Here is a 17,878-nt window from a genome sequence, read left to right as displayed (position 1 = left end):
CACAGAATGTACAGAGATTCATGCATACCCACAGAAACATATACCATACACGCACACATACACACACACACACACACAGTCATACATACAGTACACACAAACACATATCATACACACAGACAGCAAGGGTGGAGTCAGGGTACTTGATCTTAAAACCCTACATAAACCAGGTGGTGCTGTCCACTTAATATGTTACCAGTAAATACCTGAAAATCTTAAGTAAAATGTTTTACCTTAAGTGATAGTTATAGAATCTTCCCATGAAAATGCTAGTAATAAATCCTGTATATTGCCCCCAACCCTCTTGAAAGCATGAGGTAATCCTCTACTACCTAGGAATAGTTGAGGAATGAATTAAAAATTGGATAGTTTTAGTTTTCATAATGATTTTTCAAAATCAGGATGACTACTTTTGTGTGGTACCCAATTGTTGGATTTGTTCTTTTATTGCCTAGTGTGATTTCTGCCTCTATAAAGATAGGATTTAACATGTAACTTCGATCAGGGTAATTTCAGCAGTTAGGTACAACATAACAAGTAGTGGTCATCCTGATCACTAAGCACATTACAGCAACTAGAACTATATACAAGGCTATAACAATGCATGCTGAGTGTAAACCCCCTCGCCTACTACAATATACAGAGGTAGACAGGCACTCATTTTGGAGCAGTACTGTGGGAGGTGCAGAGCAGTATCAACTAATGAGAAGGTCAACTTGAGCTGCTTGGGTATGGCAGACAAAACCTAAAAGCTCCCCTAAAAAGTTTTTTTCTCCCCGTCGGGGAATCGAACCCCGGTCTCCCGCGTGACAGGCGGGGATACTCACCACTATACTAACGAGGAGTTGCCAGTAAGTGTTGGTTTCAGGTTATTGTAGCTATGTAAATCATTGTAACTACGCTCATAAATTTCGTCGAATGGACTTGGGCTTTTCAAGCGTTTTCGATTCTAGCTCTGACGCAAATATTTAAATAAATGCAAACACACGTAGAGAGACGCATACACTTACACAAATGCGCACAAACACGCAAACACATGAAGGCGTGCACTGAATACCAATTACAGTACCCATTCAAACCAGCACATTTGTTTAGCAAATATAAACTCTATACACGCGAAATAGATACCTGAAATATAACAGTACTGTTTCTGGCAAGAGACTACACGAGGAACTTCAACGACATTTTCTGAAAGCGTTCAAAACGCCGTTAGAGTTGCACGCAGATTTCGACAAACGCTTTCCCGCAGTCATACATTTTTTTAGGTTAAATGTGACATTGCTCTGATATAGAGTGGCAGATGCGAATATATGAAACGCCACAACAAAAGTCACTTTAGATTTTTTTAATCACTGGAAATGTGCTGCTTTCATGTTGTATAAATGGCTCCCTGGTAGGTTGTTATAATTAAAAAGAGAGGGTGTACTATTCCGCTCTAAATACTAAGTACAGACACCTCCACCCGTCCATATAATGGCAAATCCCAGGAGCAAGTTCTTTCATATCTTGCCTCTAGCTGTACTTTTTAGTGTTACCAGTATTTATTTTTATCCAGTAACAAAGCCCCTGACTTAACTTACACAAAAACACACCCTACCACTTTATCTCCCTACACTGAGACTGTACTCTGTTTATCAGCAAAGTAATTCTCTCTCTCTCTCTCTCACTCTCTCTCTCTGCTGTTAGGTGGTGGTAGGCGTGGTGGTTTTAGACATTAATGATAATGATCCCGTTCTCCTGAATTTGCCTTACAACACAAGTGTGAGTGAAGCGGCTGCCATACACACATCTGTGGCTCGGATCCAGGCCACAGATTCAGACAGCGGCCGGAATGCTCTGCTCACCTACAACATCACAGGAGGAAACATGGATGGAGCATTCTACATTAACGATACTGTGAGAGAGAGGGAGGCCGGGAGGGGGAGAGGGAAGGGTGAAGGATCATTAGAAAGGGAGGAACTGTAGAGAGAAAAAAGAGTGAAAGGGCTCAGATCTTTAGAAAATATGGAAGATGTACAAATATTTGTGATAGAGAGACCTTTTCACCTCTATCTACTCCTCTATTCTCTCCATTTCCTCCCCCTCTCTCTCTCTCTCTCTCTCTCTCTCTCTCAGACAGGTGTGGTGCTGGTGAATAGGCCTCTGGATAGAGAGAGAGTATCTGAGTACAAGCTGACCATTACAGTCAAAGACAATCCAGAGAATCCACGCATTGCACGCAGGGTAAATAAGAACAACAACAACAGCACTACACACAAAACACTACTCAGAGAGCCTGCTCATCACACACAGGGTAATCGTGTGTGTGTGTGTTTTTCTGTTTCTCTCTCTGTCTCTCTCTCTCTCTCTGTGTATGTTTGTGTGTGTGCGTGTGTGTGTGTGTGTGTGCTGGTCTGCAGGATTCAGACTCCCTGGTCATTACTGTGCTAGATGAAAATGATAATAAACCCATCTTCACCCAGACCAGCTACAGAGCAGAGATCAGCGAGAACTCTCCCCCAGGTGCCCCCTCTCTCTCTCTCTCTCTCTCTCTCTCTCTCTCTCTCTCTCTCTCTCTCTGTCTTTCTACGCTCCCTGTCTCTCTCTCTCTCTCCCTCTCTATCTCTCTCTCTCTGTCTCGCTCCCTGTCTCTCTTTCTCTCTCTCTCTTTCATTATCATCCATCTTAACAAAGTCACAGATTATTGCTGTGATTAATATTGCTGTTCCCTCCCTCTGTGACTCTGTGTCTGTCTGTCTCTCTCAGGCACTTCCGTGTTGGTTCTGAATGGGCCTGTTTTGGCTGTAGACAAGGACCTAGGGCAGAATGCAGTAGTGAGGTATCGTTTGCTGGGCTCCAGAGTGGATCTCTTCACTGTAGATGCACTAACAGGTTTGTGACACCTGTTATTCACCAATAAAAATCCCATTTTCACAAATGATGCTACATTGTACAAAGGTAAGGCGAGGTTTGTAACACTGTACATTTTGTTGGCAGTGTGTGTTACCCTGTTTCATCTCTCTCTCTCTCTCTCTCTCTCTCTCTCTCTCTGCAGGGGTGGTGTCTGTGCGTCGCGGTGCAGTATTAGATAGGGAGGCCTTTTCTGAGCCACGGGTGGAGCTGTTTTTGGTTGGAGAAGACATTGGAGGTTTGAATAGTAGTGTTCCTCTGAGTATTACTATACTGGATCAAAATGACAATCCTCCAGTGTTCAACCCACCCAGCTTTACCGTCCACCTGCCTGAGAACAGCCCCACGGGTCAGTGTGTGCGTGTGTGTGTGTGTGTGTTTGGGTGTGTGTGTGTGTATCTGTCCATGTGTATGTATCTGTGTGTGTGTGTGTGTGTGTGTGTGTGTGTGTGTGTGAGCATGTGCGAGTGTGTGTGTAAGTGTGTGTGGGAGTATATGTCTTTGTATATATCTGTGTGTGTAAATCTGTGTGTGTATATATATATATGTGTTTGTATATATGTCTGTGTGTATATATCTGTATACGTATGTGTCTGTCTGTGCGTGCGTGTGTTTGTGTGTTGTAGGAGTGGTGGTAACCCAGCTCTCAGCGACTGATGCGGACTCCGGCTCTAACGGTTGGCTGCTGTATCGTTTGGAGGGCGGAGCTCAGGACCGGTTTGTCGTTGACTCTCTCTCGGGCGCAGTGCTGGTTGGCAACGCCACTCTTGACCGTGAGGAACGTCCCTCTTACCGTCTCGTTGTTGTGGCAACTGACCGGGGTACACCCCCTCTGTCAGGTACAGCAACTCTGTCCGTTGTCCTTGACGACGTGAATGATTCACGACCTCGCTTCCTGGAGCCTGTACAGACCATAAATGTCAATGAGTCCACGCCCCCTGGAGTTGTCGTGGCAACACTGACAGCGGAGGACCCAGATCTACGACCACGTCTGGAGTATTACATTATTTCTGTGGAGGCAAAGGATGATGGAAATAATCCTGTGGATGGACTGCAGGAGTCTTTTGGGATCGATTTCCACACAGGTGAGGTAAAACAAAGGTCAAACAAGGTCAAAAGTGACAACAGCCTAGGAGAAATTTGCATATTAAGAATAATAAAATACTACTAAGAATTAATAGTTAATAAAACAGTATTTTTTTCGAAATGGGGAATTCTTTACTTTTATCCTCCATCTTTATTTAATCTGTCATGCATGCTCAAGTCATGGATTGTAATTTATGTAAACTGTCACTCACTTTATTATAATTTTTTTTTTAATTAATGTTCACTCATAGTGAATTGCTAATGTGTCTTTTAGCCACAAAACTGCTCAAGAGGAGTGACAGTTCTGAGAGAGAAAAGCTGTGGAACAAAAGTAACTGGACAAGGATTTTCTAAAAATATATTGTGTGTGTGTGTGTGTGTGTGTGTGTGTGTGTGTGTGTGTGTGTGTGTGTGTGTGTGTGCGCTCTCAGGTGCTGTGTTTGTAAGGAACCCATTGAACAGAGAACTAGTCGCCACATTCGAGATCATTGTGTCCGTTCATGACAATGCCAGTGATGTCATTCATCAGTCAGTCAGTGTGCCCAATGGTAAGAACAAAAGAAATCTCTTTCTCTCTCTCTCTCTCTCTCCCTCTCTCTCTCTCATTCTCTAAAAGCAGTGAAATGACTTCAGAGAATCATTGTGTTTGTCTATCTATCTTCCATTTCCTGTCTTTCCTCTGTGATCACTTGCGTATCTTAATTTCTCCATGTTAATCTGTTCTTTCCTTTCTCTGCTACAGCCAAACTGACTGTTAATGTGTTAGATGTGAACGATAATGCGCCACGTTTCCGACCATTTGGAGTGGCCAATTTCTCAGAGAAGATTCTGGAAGGCGCTCAGCCTGGTACGACCTTGCTCTCAGTGTCAGCTGTAGACCCCGATAAAGGCCCAAATGGACAGGTCATATACCAGCTCCTACACCTGCCCAGGGGAGACTATGTTCGCTTAGAGGACCCCTCTACAGGTACACACACACACACATACACACACACAAACACGCGCACATACACACATGCACACACACATATGCACATGCACAACTTCATGTACAAACGGAATTGTAGGATGACTCACACTGTGATGTGTGTGCGTGTGTGTGTGTGTGTGTAGGGAAGATTGTGGCCAATCGGACAGTGGATTTTGAACAGGTGCAGTGGCTGAACTTCACTGTGCGTGCTCAGGACCATGGCAGCCCACCGCGCTTTGCTGAGCTTCCTGTTTACCTTCGCATTGTAGACGTAAACGACAACAACCCCATATTTACACAACCGTCATACCAGGTAAGAGAGAGACAACTTGTGAACTAGTGTGACATGTCTATAAGAATTTCTCGTATATTTTGAAGAGGTAATTTATCCTATTCTCATTGTGTTCTCTCTCTCTCTTTCTCTCTCCCTTTCTCTCTCTCTCTCTCCCTCTCTCTCTCTCTCTCTCTCTCTCTCTCTCTCTCTCTCCCTCTCTCTCTCTCCCATTCCCAGAAACCTGTGTTTGAGGACATTGCTTTGGGTACAATAATAGTGCGAGTAAGTGCTACAGACGCTGATTCCGGATTGTTCTCTGTGATTGAATACAGCCTGGTGGACGGAGAGGGCAAGTTTGGCATCACCCCATCCACGGTGAGAGAGGGATGAAGAGAGAGAGAGATAGATAGATAGATAGTGTGTGTCTAAGAGACTGCAGCAGAAATGGTTTATGCTGCACACCATATATATGCATGGAGACATTTCTGAAAATATTTAAGTGCGTACACATTGGGAACATGTTGGGTTTTTTTCATTAAAAAGAAAATCTGAGATAAGAAGAATAATTATATTAGCTGTCTTTATAGCATGTATTTATGTAAGTATGATGGGAGTTCAGGTTGTTGTTGATTTACAACACGTGCGACTTACTACCACTTGGACTTAACGACGGCCAGCTTGTTAATCTCTTCTGACTAGTGACTGTTTTTTATTGTAGTTTGGTCATAGTGTCTAATGGGGAGCACCCCGTCTGCTGTCTTATAAGATCGGTCGGTCATAGTGCCATAGTTGTGGTTGATTGGGTCTCAGTGTATATGGGTGGCTGGTCTTGGGCATGATTCATATAATTTAATGGAATTTCTGACCTACAACGGGACTGACTTACAATGGAGCCATCGGGGCAGAACCATGTCGTAAGTCACAGACAGCCTGTACATGTGGAAGTACAACATCATTTTTGTGAACAAACTTTTGTTTTTAACACTGTACTCCAATATCACAAGTGGTAAGAAGATCGGGGTTTTTTTTTTTGTAATTTTATTCAGCCCACAATTTGAAGATATTCAGTATGTTTGCATTGGAGGTTGAACAGTTTCACAATAAATCAGCCCCCTCCATCCCTCATACTCATACCCAGACACACGCCCACGTAATGCGTCTCTATGTTTGTTTCTCTTAGGGCGATATTTACATTCTGTCCCCTCTGGACCGAGAGACGAAAGACCATTACACACTCACTGCCATCGCCCGTGACAACCCTGGGGGAAGCCCCAACAACCGCCGAGAGAACTCTGTGCAGGTGACTGTGTGTGTGTGTGTGTGGGACAGGGGAAATCCCTTAATAAAAATTTCATGTAGGTTAATGCGATGGAATATGAGCATTCTGTGGTCACCCCTGGCACCTGTTGATGGGGGAGTCCATGAAGGAATGCGTGTGAGTTTTGATATTTGTGTTTCTGTAGGGTAACCACAGTTAGCAGTGTGTAGACAGCGTGTGACAATTCTGAGAGTTAGGGACTAAATAGGGAGGTGTAAATATGCTGACTGAGTAATGAGATGACCTCTGTGAACTTTTCCCTTCCTCTTTTCATTTTGATTGAGAGAAAACAGAATGTGAAAGGAAAATTTGAAAAGCAAGTGAGGCTTGCTGTGGCATGTGTGTGACAGAAGTCAGATTACCCTCACTTGCCCAGCTGAATTCTGTCAACATCACCATAACCTGTGGAGATTTGGTCCCAGTTTTTATTGATTGTGAAGCATTAACTGGAGCCCAGTATAGTTTAACCCAGTTCAACTTGCTCTTCACTGTGTTCATCTCTCAGGTTCTGATAACCGTTCTGGACGTGAATGATTTTCGTCCACGGTTCTCTGAGCGTGTGTTTAGCACAAGTGTGTTTGAGAATGAACCGAGTGGAACGTCTGTGATCACACTGACAGCTACGGATCTGGATGAGGGCGAGAACGCTTTGCTCACCTACAGCCTGCAGGGCCCTGGGGCAGGTAACACACACACATACACACACACACACACAGCAAAATGGCATTCATTCAGAAACACACGAGCGCCTCTGTCAGTTTCATCTCTGTTCCTTTTGTGCTTCACTCCACCTGCTTACTTCTCCTTCTCTCTGTGTCTCCCTCTCTTTCTCTCTATCTCTCTCTCTGTCTTCTGTCTCTCTCTATCGCTCTCTCTGCCTTGCTCTCTGTCTCTCTCTCTCTCTATCGCTCTCTCTGTCTTCTGTCTCTCTTAGATGCATTTTCTCTGGATGCAGACACGGGTTTGGTGCGCTCCGTGCGTTTGCTGCAGTCGTTTGAGCGTTTTAATCTGACCATCGTGGCCACTGATCATGGCAGGCCTCCCCTGTGGGGAACAGCCAGTCTCCACATCACTGTCATCGACGTCAATGACAACAGACCTGTTTTTGTCCGGCCTGCCAACGGCACAATCATGCATATATTGGAGGTTAGTGTCAGTGTGTGTGGGTGTGAATGTGTGTCTGATTACACAAGAGTGTTTTTGTGCATTTGTGTGAGGTGTGCTTGAGAAGATATATGAGAGGGGGGTGTATATGTGTGTATGTGTGTGCAGTCGTGAGTGTTTGTGCTTATATTTTTGTGGGCATATGCAAGTGAGTTTGTGTATGTGTTTTTCAAGTGTGTCCTGTTTTATCATATGTAGTGTCACTGCTCACTAGATGGTTAAGACGATGCATCTCTATGAAACCAGACAAAGGTTCTTTCTTAGAAAGATTAGCACATCTTCACAAAACAGTCCCTGCCCAAGCTGCACAAAAGCTGCTAATGAAACACTAGACAGATCAGCATCTATAAATATCTCCTGCTTTACCATCTCGGTTTATTTGTGTGTATGTGAGTGTGTGTGTGTGTGTGTGTGTGTGTGTGTGTGTGTGTGTGTGTGCGTGCATGCCAGCATAAGTTTTACAGTAGCACTGTCAGTGTCTGGTGGTTTCTGTGTGCTTACGTGCCCGAGTAGGTGTAGGCATGCTGATAAGAAACAGATTAAACAACCACATTCATGAGAAGTTTCGTCACTGAAGGAGGTTATTTTAACAACACACAGACCCAAGTCTCATCCCAAAACCCTTTTAAATAAAGGTACGGTTAGGTAAAATTGGCTTCCATTGCCTCCACCTTGGATCAGAAACATTGCTACTCACCCGTATGGCATGTCAACACACTTCAGTGAAAATTTATCTCTGATCAAACCATCTTTACAATATTTATGGAGAAGAGAAATGTTTGCCTGCTTGTGAGCTAGTTGTCATTTTTGTGGGGAACTAGTAGATCACAGTCATCCAGAACTATACTGTCTCTAGAGAAATTTCTAGAATTAGATTATCCAGAACCATAGCTTACATAAATGAACGTGTTATAATCTTCAAAGCTCTTCAAAAGCTCTTATGAATGAAACTGGTTGTGTTATGTCAACTTCACGTGACTTTATAACACTTGTAACATGGCTTTAGCTTGTGTTATTCTAAACATGCCATTTTGTTCATTTACCTACTAACTGTATGTATTTTTTTATAAGTTTCTCTGGCTGAGAATTTCCTCAAAAATAATGAATGAAAATATGAAGAAAGATATGCTGCACAGACCAGTGGTCTAGATAATTATGATACATAGCATACAGCTATATCTCTCATATCAAGGCTTCTATGTATTATGAGAGTGCTGAGTTGACAATGTTTTGACAATGTATGGGATCATCTCAACAGATGAAAACCACTTGATTGGTCACACACATGTACGTGTTTGTAACATTTATTCAGGCACAGAGCAGCCACTGGGCACGCTTGACTGGGCTGTGATGAAAGGAGAGGGGTGGGAGACAAATAGCACAGGGCTTTTGGAGAAACTTGGGGTTAAGAGCCTTGTTAAATGACCGCAACCGCGAGTATAGCGGAAACATTTGAGAAAGACTCAACCTCTAGTACTAAGTCAGTATTCTTAGGTTTGATCTCAGGGCTTTGAACCAACAACCCTCTGGGTCCAGGCACAGAGCTTTGCTGAAGAAGAATGGAAGGGTCTGTGATGTTTGAGTTGGAGAAGGAAGAGTTTCATTCTGTCGCTCATAAGGTGAGTTGTGATGCTGATGTTAACGTCGTGATAGGAACAGCCTCCAGGACTGGTGGTGTACGAAGTGTTTGCCACAGATGAAGACGAAGGCGTTAATGGAGAAGTCCGGTATGGGTTCCTGCAGACCGGCGCCGGGAACCGAGACTGGGAGAACTTCCACATTGACCCACTGACTGGAGTCATCACCACAGCTGTCAAACTGGACAGAGAGAAACAGGCCCTCCACAGCGTGAGTCAGATCACTACATACTGGAATTCACACACTGAGTTGGGTTTGTGATGTAAGAGCTGTTTTGACACACATTGCCAGTAAGTGTTCATCAGACACAAGCCACATGTTTGACTTCAGAGTTTAGTACAGTTTTCCTGTCTCATATGTTTCATTTTGAGTGACATCAGTGTAGTTGAACATTTTTAACCTTACATTTAGAACATCGTTCTTGAACATTTTGAACCACTGATAATGGTTAATTCTCACGCCTCATGCTTTGCAAGTGGGAGGGTGAAGCTAATGTGGGTTGGTGTGTGTGTGTGTGTGTGTATGTAGCTGATCGTGGTGGCTTATGACCTGGGTCAGCCAGTACCCTATGAGACCACCCAGCCGTTACAGGTCGCCCTGTCTGACATCGATGATAATGAACCCGTATTCCTCAAGCCGCCGGTGAGTGACTCTGTCTGTGTGTGTGTGTGTGTGCGTGCTTGTTTCTGTGTGTGTGTGTGTGTGTCTGTGTGTGTGTGTACGCACTGTAGAAGTACATGTGATCAAGGACAATGGAGATTGCAACACAGGTAACAGGCACATCCTGATCAAATCGTGCCAGTATATTCGCCTCTATTACACTAAATGAAAGTGATACGTTTGTTTTTACCATGTTTCCATCCCTGTCTCTGTATGTTTGATTATCACTGAGGAATGCAATATTTCTTCTGAAAATATTTTCAGAAATAATGATTTTATTTCAATGTTAATTTATTTTTAACTTTTAATGCATTGTGTGTGCGTGTTTGTGCGTGCGTGTGTGTGTACTGGTGGACATGGTGTTGTCTTTTATCTTTAGAAAAGTGCACAATTTCTCACACATATGCATCTGTCTGATTCCTCTATGTGTCTTTGCTTGTGTGTACATGTGTGTGGATGTCTGCATGGCATCTCACATATGTGTGTTTGTCTGCCTCTTGTACGTGTGTGTGTGCGTGTTTTAGAGAGGCAGTCTGCCCTACCAGTCCCTGTCTGTCCCAGAACACTCCGCTCCAGGCACTGTGGTAGGGAATGTGACCGGAGCAGTGGACGCTGATGAGGGCTCCAATGCAGTGGTGTACTACTTCATCGCAGGTCAGGTCACACACACACACACACACGCACACGCACACGCACGCACGCACACACACACACACACATGCACGTTTAGACATTGCTTCACCATTTTCTGATTCATCCATTTCAAAATGTGTTGCACCATTGCTGGAGGAACTAGCAAGGTTGCCTAACCAGTACATGATTCAATAAAGCACACATTGCAGTAATTGCAAGGAAGTGTAGTTCTGCTTTACATGACTCAGTTTCTGTTGAATTTGAGGAGGGAGGGGTTATGTATGTGGAGGAGAGGTCACATCTATCGTTAATACTGTTTCTGTCCCACAGGGGGAGACACTGAGGGGAATTTTGGCCTAAGCACTGCTGGTGTTTTACGAGTGAGGAAAGATTTAGATCGTGAGGAAATTCCGATTTACTCCATCATCATAAAAGCTTCTAGTAATCGGAACTGGTCGCTTCCCAGAAGCCAAAAGTCAAACCGAGCTTGGGCTCTTGACCCCAGCCATGACCCCACACTACAGGAAGTCCGTATCTATCTGGAGGATATTAACGACCAACCACCACGATTCACTAAACTGGAGTACACAGCAGGTAGAGAGTGCGCACATGTGTGTGTGTGTGTTTGTGAGCTTGCATCTTACATGCCTATGCGTGGCTAACCTTGTTGTTCTCTTCTCTCTCTCTCTCTCTCTCTCTCTCTCTCTCTCTCTCTCTCTGTTGCTCTGTCCCTTCCAGGTGTAGCAGCAGATGCGAAAGTAGGCTCAGATCTGATCAGGGTACAGGCCATTGATAATGACATTGGCAACAATAGTTTAGTTCTCTACCACATTCTGTCCATCCGCTACATCAAACTCCAGTCCAACGACTCCGAGGACATCGGAAATGTTTTCATCATTGGTCCGTTAACTTTCTTTTCCTTATGTGTTAGGCTGACTTTTTGTCTTAAGGAACACCGAGATTTTATTCTGTTCTATTCTATTCTATTCTTTGATGTATAGGGGAAACAGATGGAATTATCCGGACCTTTGACCTGTTCACGGCCTATGACCCGGGCTATTTTGTGGTGGAGGTGTTGGCGCGTGATCTTGCGGGTCACAGTGATGTTGCTATGGTTGGCATTTACATCCTGAGAGATGACCAAAGAGTGAAGATAGTCATAAACGAGATACCAGAACGCGTCCGGCTTTTCCAGGAAGAGTTTGTCAATCTGCTGTCCAACATCACTGGAGCCATCGTTAACACTGACGATGTACAGGTATAAGAGAGAGAGTAATGGACTTTAGTGACCAAGCACTAAACACTAGACAGATCAGCATCTATAAATATCTCCTGCAACCACCTCAGTTTATTTGTGTGTGTGCGTGTGTGTGCGTGTGTGTGTGTGTGCGTGTGTGTGCGTGCGTGTGTGTGTGTGTGTGTGTGTGTGTGTGTGTGTGTGTATGTGTGTGTGTGTGTGTGTGTGTGTGTGTGTGTGTATGTGTGTGTGCCTAACTAACATGTAATTCATATTAGCTCAGATATGGATGAGACACGGTGTGTTTTTGTTTTGGGTGTCTCAGTACATGTGAACCAGCTCTGTAGACTGTGATAATGAACCTTTTCTCCCTCCTCACTGTCAGTTCCATGTGGATAAGAAAGGCCGGGTTAACTTTGCCCAGACCGATGTACTCATCCACGTCGTCAATAAACAGACCAATCGCATTCTGGACGTAGAGAGGTGAGTGAGGACAGATGCTTTTAACCATGTGTGTGTGTGTGTGTCTATGTGTGTGTGTGTGTGTGTGTGTGTGTGTGTGTGTGTGCGTGCGTGCGCGTGTGCGTGTGCGTGTGTGTGTGTGTGTGTGTGTATGTGTATGATTGACAAACTGATTCAAATGACTGACGTGGGACCAGAAATCTATTATTCATGCCTGATTTCCTCTCCTACATTTGTTTTATGTATTGCTCCCTGTTTGACATGCTCGGTTCTGATGGTTCTGATTATGAATCTTGGTTAGATCATTAATTGTTTGTGTGTGTTTGTTTTTTGTAAATATTAGGGTGATCCAGATGATTGATGAGAATAAAGAACAGTTGAGAAATCTGTTCCGTAATTACAACATCCTGGACGTCCAACCAGCCGTGAGCGGCCGCGCACCCGATGACCTCACCACCCTGCAGGTAAGTGTGTGTGTGTGTGTGTGTGTGTGTGTGTGTGCTGTCATGCTTATCATCTGTAACTGCCAAGTCTGGTGTTAAGCCTATCATATATAATTGATATTTATGTGTGGTTATATGTGCTTGGCAGATATGATTAGTGTAATGTCCTGTATATATTGTATTTGTATGTATTTACTCTATATCAGAGATGTTTGATGAGTGGTGATGTCTCCTCAGATGGCCATTATTATCCTGGCTGTGCTGCTCTTCCTGGCCGCCATGCTTTTCATTTTCATGAACTGGTATTACCGCACAGTGTAAGACACATTAATTATCTCACGCATCTATTTTATTATTATTATTATTATTATTATTATTATTATTATTATTATTATTATTATTATTATTATTATTATTGTTATAGATGTTGGTGGGGATGATACAAGTGTGAACAGAGTTTTTTATTTCCAGTTGGTTTGTACGATATTACAATGATGTAACCCATGTAATCTTTCAGTTTGGAAGACAATTTTAACATACAGCTGAGATGTGATTGAAACTTCATTTTGATTTCAGTGATACTCAGAGTGAAGTAGAGTAACAGGACTCCTGCATCACTCTGTAGTGTTTCTCATAGTTATGACCCAGTAGTCACTCATGATTCACACTGCTCCAGTTGCTTAGTGCTTTCATACATACACACACGTCACTCAAAAGCATTCTTCTGTGTGTGTGTGTGTGTGTGTGTGTGTTTATGAGACAGACACAAGAGAAAGCTGAAAGCCATTGTCGCTGGTTCTACAGGTGAGATATGGGAACCCGCTGTTCCATAGAGACTATGTAAGATCTATCTGTCTGTCCGTCCGTCTCCCTGTCTGTCTGTCTATCCTCTATCTATTTATCTGTCTGTCTGTCTGTCCTCTATCTGCCTATCCTCTATCTATTTGGCCATCTGACCATCTGTGACGTATGCATTAATGAACAGGAAGCAGGCATACGTGTGTGTGTGTGTACGTGTTTGTCTGGTCTCTTTACATGCATATCACATCTCTTCTCTTCCTCTCTCTTACGTAGGGAATCAAGGTCTCATGGACATCCTGGATATGCCCAACACTAACAAATACTCCTTTGAAGGGTGAGACACATTAAAATATGCCTGAGGTTTCTTGTGACGCGCTCAGAATTCATGCATACTTTTTCAAAAGGCAAATAAAGTAGCCAACAGCTAAGAGATAGCCAACTGTAAACACTCTTTATGAAAATACTCCCACAAGTCTGTAACTCTGTATTTTAACATTCCTGTAATATTGTGTGTGTGTGTGTGTGTGTGTGTGTGTGTGTGTGTGTGTGTGTGTGTGTGTGTGTGTGCGTGTGTGTATGCTTATGTGTGTTGCATGTGTGTGTTTGAATGTTTCTGTACACACACGTGCAGAGCGAACCCTGTGTGGTTAGATCCGTTCTGTAGGAATCTGGAGTTGGCTGCCCAGGCAGAGCATGAGGATGACCTACCTGAAAACCTCAGTGACATCACAGACCTGTGGAACAGCCCTGCACGCACTCATGTAATCATGCAAGCAACCTAACAGCACACATAAACAAAACCCATATGAACGCTCATATACGTAAGCAAGCAACCTAACAGCACACATAAAGAAAACCCATATGAACGCTCATATACGTAAGCAAACAACCTAACAGCACGCATTAACAAAACCCATATGAATGCTCATATACGTAAGCAAACAACCTAACAGCACACATTAACAAAACCCATATGAACGCTCATATACGTAAGCAAACAACCTAACAGCACACATTAACAAAACCCATATGAACGCTCATATACGTAAGCAAACAACCTAACAGCACACATTAACAAAACCCATGCAAACACTCGTATACCAAGGCAAATAACTTAATAGCACACATAAACAAAACACATACAAACACTCATATATGTAAGCAAACAACCTAACAGCACACATAAACAAAAACCATACGAACACTCATATATGTAAGCAAACAACCTAACAGCACACATAAACAAAACCCATAAAAACACTCATATACCTAAACAAACAACCTAACAGCACACATAAACAAAAACCATATGAACGCAAAGACCTATGGTACAGTCTTCACATGTATTATCTGTTAAAGTTTAGTTGTTAAACTCCCTTTTATGAACATTAAACATTAAAATGTCACTATTACTATGGGAATGCATAAATTACTGATGTTGGTGTTAAATTGCTATGATGTTGTTTTTTTCTGCATGAACCGTGCAGTTCATCTAAAATCATGTATAAGAGGTTCTATAAAGTAATGGTTTGATTAAAAAAAAGATTTCTTTGTTGTGATACCGCACAGAAACTGCACTAGAAAATACACTAGAGCACTCTAGAACACATTGAGGAGATAAAAATATACATTTTCATTATTAACTTGGATGAACTCTGTATGTCCAGGGTACATTTGGTCGTGAACCTCAGGCCTCTAAACCAGAGGATGACCGTTACCTACGTGCGGCGATCCAGGAATATGACAACATTGCCAAATTGGGTCAGATAATGAGAGAAGGACCAATTAAGGTGAGAGCGAAACCTTTTCACAGCAAAATCACCGTAAAATTCACTCACTAACCGAAGACATGCCTTTATCTATAAAGTCATCCAGTATGAGGAGTCACGTTACACCTGCAAGACCTTTCACCATCTGGTTTTATGTATGACTGATTTACTGATCAGTTGACTCTCTCACTACTCATATAACTGAGCCCAGGACAGTAATAACTGTATCAGTCTATGATACACCAGGGAATGTAACATGTTCTGATCTGGTGCCATGGGGTAAGGTGTGAACTGAAACTGAAAACTGCGCTTAGACAAACAATTTATTATTGTTGGGATTTTTTAAACGCATGGCAACCATCATGTGAGGTCATTTTTCAGCCATACTGAAAAGTAGTTGGGTGTTTTGCCAATAACTTTTATAATAATTGGATAATGATATTTTTCTGATGATATCATATTAGTGAGCAGGTGAGACTCAGTAAGGGTTTGAATATATTGCCATTGTGTTTTAGTTTTATGTGTTATCAACACTGCTGTCCAATCAGGGCTCACTGCTTAAGGTGGTGCTGGACGATTATCTTCGACTCAAAAAGCTTTTTGCTGCCCGACTGGTTACCAAGTCAACCAGCCATGGCGACCAGTCCTCAGTCACAGAGGTGGGAGACGTGAGACTTGTAATCCTGCTACAGCTTTGGCATTGCCTCTTCCTCCTCCTCCTTCTCTTCCTCCCTCACTGACTGACTGCTGAGCCTCTTTTGGACACCTGAGCCAAAGCACTAGCACCCCTTTCTCACTGCGCACTTTTCCCTCTCACTGATGATTTGTTATCGTTGTTTTACTCCACTTTTCTGGAAAAGGTTGTCTCACTCTTTTTACCCTTCACTGCTTTCACCTTCAGTGTTTATGGAAGTAAACTTTCTCTCTCTCTCTCTGTCTTTCTGTCTCTCTCTATATCCTTCCAGGCTGACTCTTCACTATCAGTCACTAAGGAGATTCTCATGTTGCTAATTATCATGAATGATAACTCATCTCTGTTCAGCTTCTTTTCTTTTTTTAAATGTTAATCGTCCAGAGCATAATGTGTTTCTAATCATTCTATTACCGTTGTACTTCCTCTCTACATCATCTGTCCTACCTCCCTCCTTTGTCTCTCTGTCCTCCCCTCATTTGCTTTTCCATTTCATCCTTTCATTCCCAGCTGATCCAGAGTGACTTTGATGATGATGATGATGATCGTGTAGGCGTGACTAGAGGAACCCTTCGCTTCAAACACAAACTCCCGGTCGAACTGCGAGGTCCAGATGGCGTCCACGTTGTTCACGGTAGCACGGGCACGCTCCTGACCTCTGACCTAAACAGTCTGCCAGAGGATGACCAGCGAGCCTTAGCACGATCGCTGGAAGCCCTGCATGCCGATGGCGGAATCTATGCTGAACGCAACGCCCGCACTGAATCGGCTAAGTCTACACCTCTGCACCGTAACAAGGGCAGTGATACCCTGTCTGAAAGTCCACTGGAGATCACAGAGTTATGACTAGCCGAGGCCTCGCTGGTCTGAGTCACAGAGCTGTACACACACTCCTGGCCTGTTTGCCTTCTTCATATGGACCATCCTCATCCTCAGGGGCGGACGAGGAGTGGCTACATCATCGAAGAGGATGTCAGGAGTGTTAGAAATGTGTGTGTGAGTGTGTGGTTGGTGTGTGTGTTACAGGAAGACTGGTTTGATTTTGAAGGATAAAAAGGAACTCTTGTTAGATGGATCCCTCTATACACTTAGATGGGTTTGGACGAAGTGAAGATGTTTGGAGGTTTGGCTGATTTCAAACGCACAGAAGTCTCGTTTCTTCAGGACCAACCAAAGCGTTTGGGACTTGGAAAGGTGAATTAGGATTGGTTATGGCAGAAAGTCATGAGACATCTGGGATGTTTAAAGCAGGCTACACTGACTGACCCAATCCAAAGATTTTGGAGAAGAGAAACTATTTTGTTTTTGACATCATTGGAGTTGAGTGCCCCAAGGCCAGGACTACATGTAGGCGCCTTGCTTTTACAAACACACACCTACACACACACAAACACACACACTTACTAAAAGAGAAAAGAGTTGAAACAAAAAGAGAAAAGCACAGAAAACTCACTCAGATCAGTGAAAGGCCAAATCTCGGACTCTAGGTTATATTTCATATTTAGATAGGGATCAGGGAGAAGGAATATATTTGGGGGTATCTTTGGGAGGATCTTCTTTAAATATAAAAGGTTGGAGTGTGGACAGCAAACTACACTGTGATCGTGCTGTTTTTGGGGTAAGGAAAAGGACATGTTGCATACAGTATGAACACACTGACCCGTTGACACCTTCGACTTCTTGTAAGCTGATTGGAATCTGTTCATTGAAGCCAAGACCTGAAAACAAGTTCCTGGAAATGAAGACTTTCTTAACTTTCACTTTCTTGAAACTAAACAAATCAATTTCAGTTTTAACCATTCCTGCTACATCACAGCATCACGAAAATGAGGGGAAACGGAAC

General features: G+C 43.2%; 1 protein-coding gene and 1 non-coding gene across 2 annotated transcripts in view; one reads left to right on the top strand and one right to left on the bottom strand.

The window, feature by feature from the left end:
• cdh23 (cadherin-related 23) overlaps positions 1-16,881 on the top strand; it is a 172,409-nt gene extending 155,528 nt beyond the window's left edge. Inside the window, exons 41-68 of the mRNA XM_030770929.1 lie at positions 1,687-1,896; positions 2,116-2,223; positions 2,400-2,502; positions 2,746-2,871; positions 3,035-3,238; positions 3,516-3,974; positions 4,407-4,523; positions 4,718-4,942; positions 5,089-5,258; positions 5,457-5,594; positions 6,400-6,519; positions 7,043-7,220; positions 7,472-7,683; positions 9,355-9,549; positions 9,868-9,981; positions 10,524-10,653; positions 10,963-11,226; positions 11,371-11,532; positions 11,634-11,890; positions 12,255-12,352; positions 12,675-12,795; positions 13,012-13,091; positions 13,538-13,578; positions 13,849-13,909; positions 14,207-14,336; positions 15,243-15,365; positions 15,893-16,003; positions 16,546-16,881. Coding sequence (XP_030626789.1) covers positions 1,687-1,896; positions 2,116-2,223; positions 2,400-2,502; positions 2,746-2,871; positions 3,035-3,238; positions 3,516-3,974; positions 4,407-4,523; positions 4,718-4,942; positions 5,089-5,258; positions 5,457-5,594; positions 6,400-6,519; positions 7,043-7,220; positions 7,472-7,683; positions 9,355-9,549; positions 9,868-9,981; positions 10,524-10,653; positions 10,963-11,226; positions 11,371-11,532; positions 11,634-11,890; positions 12,255-12,352; positions 12,675-12,795; positions 13,012-13,091; positions 13,538-13,578; positions 13,849-13,909; positions 14,207-14,336; positions 15,243-15,365; positions 15,893-16,003; positions 16,546-16,881 — 4,593 coding nt within the window. The remainder of the gene's footprint in view (positions 1-1,686; positions 1,897-2,115; positions 2,224-2,399; positions 2,503-2,745; positions 2,872-3,034; positions 3,239-3,515; positions 3,975-4,406; positions 4,524-4,717; positions 4,943-5,088; positions 5,259-5,456; positions 5,595-6,399; positions 6,520-7,042; positions 7,221-7,471; positions 7,684-9,354; positions 9,550-9,867; positions 9,982-10,523; positions 10,654-10,962; positions 11,227-11,370; positions 11,533-11,633; positions 11,891-12,254; positions 12,353-12,674; positions 12,796-13,011; positions 13,092-13,537; positions 13,579-13,848; positions 13,910-14,206; positions 14,337-15,242; positions 15,366-15,892; positions 16,004-16,545) is intronic.
• trnad-guc (transfer RNA aspartic acid (anticodon GUC)) lies at positions 773-844 on the bottom strand. Its single transcript has one exon. It is a non-coding gene; the product is annotated as a tRNA-Asp (tRNA).
• Positions 16,882-17,878: the final 997 nt, after the last annotated feature.

Source organism: Chanos chanos, chromosome 4 (assembly GCF_902362185.1).
Source record: "Chanos chanos chromosome 4, fChaCha1.1, whole genome shotgun sequence".
Classification (NCBI taxonomy): Eukaryota; Metazoa; Chordata; class Actinopteri; order Gonorynchiformes; family Chanidae; genus Chanos; species Chanos chanos.
Note: the sequence above shows the minus strand (reverse complement) of the source record. Positions and strands in the feature narration are given on the sequence as shown.